Here is a 7,349-nt window from a genome sequence, read left to right as displayed (position 1 = left end):
ATGTCACTTGCACACACAGCTGCAGAGTACATGCTGTCAGATGCCCTGCTGCCCGACCGCAGGGGCCCTCGCCTCAAAGGACTGCACCTAGAACTACCCCTGGATCGCATGGTCAAGTTCATAGCCGTGGGCTTCCCCCTGTTGCTGATGTCCCTGGCATTTGCCCAGGAGTTCTCCTCCGGTAAGTGGCTTCCAAGACCCAGTGTATAGGAGACTCTACCTTGTTTTCTCTTTACATCATGGGTTCTGAAGCAAGGCAGCTCCCACATCATCTAGGTGTTATGGCTGGCCTGGGCATTACCCAAAAGGCTAACTATGTATGAGTTTAGAGTACCAGCAAAGGCACCAACATTTTTTGAAAGTTATTTCCTAAATTTTGGAAAAAAAAAAAAGATTTATTTTAAATTTCAGTATTCATGTATTTTATGTCATTGCAATAATTAAACTTTTGATTTTATATGGATGAAGGAGATTGGGGGCTCCATAATCTTTTCAGGACTCAGGACTTCTAAAGGTGTTGGTCATCCACACTTCTGATAAGTCTTGGAGCCTTCTTCCTACTCCCCACTTCCCAGATTACTGACTTAAGAACATGTGTTAAGTGCCCAACAGAGCTTAGCACATCACAGGTGAGTAAGTCCACTCCTTCCTCTCCACACACTAACATTAACACACACGTATGTAGTGTCCTATGGGAAAGATTAACTCAGCAAATCTGCCCCCTCTATTAAAGAGAATTGGGATTTCTGGCTTTCTTTCCCAGCTGTGTGAGTAGCTTGCTTGCTACATTTCCCAAAGAAGTATGCCAACTTCCCACCGCCTCTCCCTTTACCCACAAAGGGGAGAAGAACTGGTTCCCATTCCTGCCTCTTTTTAAAGAATGATGGGAAAACCAAAAACGAGAGATTCTGCCTCCAAGCCCACTTTCCTTCTAGCACTATTTATCTACCTTTTTTCTTTAGGACCAGGAATCCAGGCAACTAATCCTCTAAATTTTAGAACCCAAAGGTGTCAGCTCTCTTACCATGAAATTGAAAGCCTTCTGGCATCAAACTGCAAGATTGCAGGGAGCCTCTTCTCCCACCCCACCCCACACACACCCCTACCTCCGACCCTGTGACCCCCTGGTGCCTGCCTGTCTGGGAGTCCAGGGGGAGCTCAGAGAGAAAAAAACTGGCAGGCATTACAGGGAAGTCAGTACATGGGCAGGCCTGAGTCAAAGAGCAGAGCACTGTCCTGTCATGCCCGTCCAACGGTGACACGGGCTCGCCAGACCCAGAAACTTGGGCATGGGAAGAAGAAAGTGCCTACCACGTACACAAATTGGCAGAGTTGTGGGGGCGGCTCCTAGAAAGCTTTTAGCTGAATGTCCCCTGGATTCCAAGGGCTTCCTCAAGGGTGTATTACTGTTTCAGGGTCTCCCATCAGCTGCTTCTCTCCCAGTAACTTCAGTGTTCGGCAGGCGGCCTACGTGGACAGTTCCTGTTGGGACTCACTGGTTCACCATGAACAGGGTGAGCCTGGGCAGCACAAGCTGAAATCTCTCTGGCCTCATAAGGTAAAGTGGGCTCGGGCTCAATCAAGCCAGCTTCATGGCTGAGTGGGGTGGGACTGGACTACATCATTATACACATTTTCTCTCTTCTTCTTCACCACCCTTCCCCTTTCATGTGTTGGCCATTGATGTTCACGTTTCAGGCGTTCTTCGAATGCCTGGTGATCTGTGGTTTCTCACTGTTATCTGATTGGAGGTTTTGTGCTGATGGATGAAGCTTGCTGACCACCAGCCTTCAGTTTAAGGAGAGCCCTTGGGCCATTTCATCGGAAAAACCTCAAATGTCAGCATCTGTAATTCATTCTCTCAGGCTGGTCAGTTTTTCCAAGGAGAATGACTCAATCCCTAATTTGTGTGGAGGGGGCAGGGTGGAGTGGATGTCAGGCTGAGCTGCCAACCCTGTGGGAACTCAGATGTGGTATCAGCATTCAGTATTCAATTAACTTCTGCCAGGTTCTCAGTGTGGTCCCCCTGCTCTCGATGGACCCAAATGCAGAATCTCCCTGGTTTCATGTTTCTAAGGGGTAAACCATGGCCTTCTGCCAGGGGAGGGACGGGGCAGTCACTGCATGCGTCCTGTTACAGAATCTGCAGGGCTGGATTTTCAATATTCCTGTGTTCAGTCCCCCTTTCAGAGGCACCTGGTGTCTCTAACTCCTGAGTCTTTCTGGTTCTGCGGTGCAAGAGAGCTTGCTTATTCACTCCTGCCTCAACTCCCCATCCACTCGCGTGCTGCTGTCCTTGGCCATGCAACTGCTTTTCAGTTTACAGCGTTTTGTTGCTCTTTTGTCCTCTCCTGTTTTCTTTGTCCTCACAGGATTATGTCATTTTGATCTCTTTACTGTTGTTCAGGAGCAGAAGTCATTTATACGTCCAGTTTGCAATGTTTAGTCACAAGTCACTCGTAACATTTTGTTGTTATGACAGGTTTACCAGGTCTCAAAACACTGCAGTTCTCAGACACAGACAAAACCAGAAAATTAATGCAAAGAGGCCATGAAGTGTCTGTCACTGGAAGTGTTTGAGCAGGATCTGGAGGGCAACAGGTTCAGGACAGTATAGAGGGAATTCGTGTTAGAAAAGAGTTTAGTGTCTAGGGGTGAAGAGTTTGTTTTCAAGAAATGTCCTTTTTTAAACAGGTGTCAAAAGGTTCTAATTTTCTCTCACATACCTTTCCCAACACGTTTCTCTTGTTTAGTTCTGAAACTCTCTTACACACACACACACAGACACACACACACACACACACACACACACACACACACAACCATGTCCCTCTATCTAGATGCAACCAAATATGCTCCCTCCCTCTTATTCTTCAAACTCTCCCCCCAAATCAAAGTGCCCTGATTCAGAGAAGCTGTAGCCAAGCATCATAAGGGAATACGCTCCAAAATCAGCCTGCTGGATCCCAATTCCCATTTGCTTACCTTCTAGATGTGAAACTTGTACAAGTTACTTAATATTTTCACATTTCAGTTTCTTTGTGAAACAGAGACACTAATAGTACCTACATGATAGCGAGCGCCCCTGTGAAAATGAAGTGAAACTATGCGTGTTAAGCACCTAACACAAATGTGGCTTTAAAAGCCTTTATAGGTAGTTTTTACTGTGGGCAGGATAGAGTCCCAACCTGGTAGGTATGATAAGCATGATGAGGAAGCCAGGAAAAGTCCCTTATCTCAGGTAGCTCAAGAGAGGGGGCAGAAAAGGAAATGGGTTTGATCTGTTCTCTGGAGAGTCTAAATGCAAGTCAGCAATGTCGGGGCCTTTTGCTGGACTTAGCTAATGGGCTCTAGATGTTTGGTGATAAGAACCTGAAACAGTCAGAGAAAGAAAAGGGAAAGACTGAGAATAAAGACACCCTCTCCTGGGATGCCATGAGCATGTTGGCCTCGATTTCTGGTTAGCTGCCTCGGCTGACATGCAGGGGGAACAGGGACCCCTCTGGCTCTCTCTACACACCTCCCCCTCCCCCGCCGCTCCATCCCCCATCTCTCTCTTACCTCCTTCCTTCCTTTCTCTCTCCCTTCCATATTCTGTCTCTTGCCTCTCTGCCTCCTGCCTCTCTCCTTCCTGGGAACCTACACAGACCCCAGATCAGAAAAGCAGAGCTGGGGAGGGTAGAGATCCACCATCCTTTCTCTCCTGGGCCTCACTGTATTCAGCCAGGTCAACAGAGAGCCTAACAGCCTGGGCCTGCGGCAGCTCTTCCCTCTTCTGAGGCAGAAGCCCCACAGTCAGAGCTCTCCCCATGAGCCCCCAACACCCTGGGCCTCCCTCCTCAGCTCGCTCTCACCCCACAGGCCCTCCCCTACTCCCTGCTGGCCCTAGCCATGGTCATGTACCTGCCAGTTCTGCTGTGGCAGTATGCAGCCGTGCCGGCCCTCAGCTCAGACCTGCTGTTCATCATCAGCGAACTGGACAAATCCTACAACCGCTCCATCCGCCTGGTGCAGCACATGCTGAAGATCCAGCAGAAGAGCTCGGACCCTGATGATTTCTGGGATGATCTGGAAAAGTGAGTTGTCTCTTCCACTCCTTTCTGAAGACTTGGTCAAACGTCAATGTGATTTCCTTGCAGAGTAATGTTTAAACTATCCTTACCAGGGGGTTCCAACCTGCGGCCCACGGGCTGCATGCAGCCTAGGATGGCTGTGAATGCAGCCCAACACAAAACTGTAAATTTACTTAAAACATTATGAGATTTCTTTTTTGTGATTATGTGTCACACTGTATTTAATGTGTGGCCAAGACAACTCTTCTTCTTCCAGTGTGGCCAAGACACCAAAAGGTTGGACTCACTTGCATACCCAACCTTCTCCGAGGTGCAAACTGACACACCCTCTCATTTACTTGCTATCACTGGCGTACAGGGAGAAGAAAAAGGGTTCTGCCTCTAGTTTACAGGTGAACACAGAGCCTCCAAGGGATTGGATGCTCCAAACTACCACTGTCATATACCACTCCCCTGCTCAGGAACCTCCAGTTGCTCCCCTCATGCATACAGAAGAATATCCACGATCTTCCAAGTGTTTGTCCAAGGCCCTCTACACACACTGTCACCAACCACTTTCTCAAACTTCTAACTACCAAGTGACAGAAATTTCCCACTCTACCTAGGGAGTCTCCTTCTTTTCTCCTAACGAGTCAGTCAGCCACCATTTATGAATACCAGACACTGGTCTGGGTGCTTTAGAGATACACGTCTGTGTGTGCACAGGGGGCAGAGGTGGGGCAGAGGTGGGGCAGAGACAAAGCTACACTGACCCATATGGGGCTTATTCTCTACTGAGAGAAAACAGACACAAATACTCATAACATGTGTAAATTGTAGGGTAGAAAATAAGTGGTTTGAAGGAAAAAAGCCAGGCAGGGTGAGGGTGGGGTGATCAGGAAAGCTGGACAGCAGTGGAGTGGCACGGTTTTAAATAGAATGGCCAGGGCGGGCCCCACCAACAGGACAGTCGGGCTAAGATCTGAAACCATACTCTGTCTCGTGTTTGTGCACGTACTCCTTCTGAACTCTATCTTTTGAAGGCCAACTCTGCAACAACGTTTTCTGTAAAGGTTTCTGAACGCTCAGCCCGTACTGTTATCCTCCCTCTCCTCATTTATAGCTACCACGGGTTGTACTCATCATTTTAACAAACCGAGCGCTATTTTTACTTTATGTTTGTGTATCGTAGCTGCCCCTTCCCCACAAGCCAGACTGTAAACATCTTCAGAACAGAGACTGGCTTATGTGTACCTGAATACCACAGCTCTCAACGAGTACTTGTTAGCACATTTATTTTTATGAAATAACTGGATTGACCTAAATGTCATACAGAATATACAGACCAGGAACCAGAATATGCTTATTTAGACTCCCCGTCCAGTGCTAATTTAATGAGCCTTACTGCTTGCTAAGAGGTTTCTTCTGCCTTGCTGGGCAGAAGTAAACCAGAGTGACAACTGATTGTTCATTGATCATTCACTGGGTTTATTGCACTGCACTCACTGCTTGGAGAACTGAGATACACTTACTTGCCTCCTTTTGGGGAGAGGGGTGGTTACGCTCAGAGAAGGCAGACTTTCAGGAGTTGAGAATGCCATGTTGGATAGGCAGATTCTGTGGCTTTTCCACATGGCTCCATTAGGATATGGTTCTAAATGGTCCCTCCTAACCTTGCCTCATTTCTTCCCCACCCAGGGCTCGGAAAGAACGATACTTTGAATTCCCCTTGCTTGAGTGGTACCTGGCATGTAAGCAGCGCTCACATTCACTAGTAGCTACCTACCTCCTGAGGAACTCCCTCTTGCTCCTCTTCACCTCGGCCACCTACCTGTACCTTGGCCACTTCCACCTGGATGTCTTCTTCCTAAAGGAATTCAGTTGTTCTGTCAAGACAGGGCTGCTAAGTAATGAGACCCACATCCCTGATCTCATCACATGCAGGCTGACATCCCTGTCTGTTTTCCAGATTGTTAGTCTCTCCACTATAGCAGTATACACCCTGCTGGTTCCAGTGATAATCTACAACCTCACGCGGCTATGTCGGTGGGACAAGCGACTCCTATCCATCTATGAGATGCTCCCAGCATTTGACCTCCTCAGCAGAAAGATGCTGGGGTGCCCCATCAATGACCTCAATGTGATCCTTCTTTTCCTCCGAGCCAACATCTCTGAGCTCATCTCTTTTAGCTGGCTGAATGTTTTATGTGTGTTGAAGGACACAAGCACCCAGAAGCACAACATTGACACTGTGATCGATTTCATGACTGTACTAGCTGGCTTAGAACCTGCAAAACCTAAACACCTCACTCATCAGGTATCTGATGAAAACCCATAGTTAGGAAACGATGGGGTGGGAAATTTTATGGGTAAAAGTCTTTCTCCTTCCTCCCAAGCCTCACTCACTAACATTAAAAAAAAATCCACTTTAAAATTGCTAAGCTTGGATTCAGCCAAATTATATATCCTGTACCGTGTTATCCTAAAGCTGAGAAGATATAATCAACACATGGAAACAAATTGGAAAGTTCAGGCTAAAGAGTCGAAGAACTAAAAAATTAGGTCTAGAGCATAATATGATAGGGAAAAAAACCTACAACTAAAATTAAATCTAGGCATTCTGCAAGGAAAGAAGGTTCTAAAGGCTATTTATGGAGGCAGGTTCTTCTTCCTATATCTAATATTCCATGGCCCTTCTAGGATACACACTCAGCTTACCCCAAAGAGCAAGTGGGTTAATCTGGAAAGAGAATAAAGATATGAAAGCCCTGAAAACCCTTTGGTGTGGCCTCAGATCCTAGGAACATGCCCACCTTGCTTTGTGGAAGACACCAACCTTGCCCAGGCCCTCTGCGGCCTGCAAAGTGGTCAGGAGATAATGATGGCAGGAACTTGCGATATGCTCTTGGGGCTTAAGGACAGTGTAGAACATGGTCAGGGCCATGCATCAGCTGTAGCTGGAGCCACACAGTGTGCAGATATACCTTTTCATCATTTAAATCAGGAACGCACTTAAACATGGGCTGGGGTAACAGGCTGTGGACCCCTTCACAACTCTTAGTAGGCCCACGTGTGCTTTTAATAGCCCAGGGGAGGCTATACGTCCACTTGCAGCCCATCACTGAAGAGTAACCACTTCAGTAAACTGCTGGTGATCCCCTTCTCTCTCTCCTCTGACTCATCACCCATCTTATGTGCTAACTCCCATCCCTGTGTCTGTATTTAACGAAAACTTGATCCGACTCCAAAAGCCACGCTCACCCACAATACCAACTGTCTCTCAACTGGTATTTCTTT

General features: G+C 47.3%; 1 protein-coding gene across 1 annotated transcript; it reads left to right on the top strand.

Annotated features, from left to right (window-relative positions):
- Positions 1-6,390, top strand: PANX3 (pannexin 3). Its single transcript, XM_045860369.1, has 4 exons — positions 1-181; positions 1,416-1,558; positions 3,862-4,076; positions 5,751-6,390. The coding sequence occupies exons 1-4, from the start codon at positions 1-3 to the stop codon at positions 6,388-6,390; spliced, it is 1,179 nt and encodes a 392-aa protein (XP_045716325.1).
- Positions 6,391-7,349: the final 959 nt, after the last annotated feature.

Source organism: Phyllostomus hastatus, unplaced genomic scaffold (genome assembly GCF_019186645.2).
Source record: "Phyllostomus hastatus isolate PE091 unplaced genomic scaffold, TTU_PhHast_1.1 phas_scaffold_193, whole genome shotgun sequence".
NCBI classification, from domain to species: Eukaryota; Metazoa; Chordata; class Mammalia; order Chiroptera; family Phyllostomidae; genus Phyllostomus; species Phyllostomus hastatus.
The sequence above is the reverse complement of the archived record's forward strand: the minus strand, read 5'-3'. Positions and strand labels throughout refer to the sequence as shown.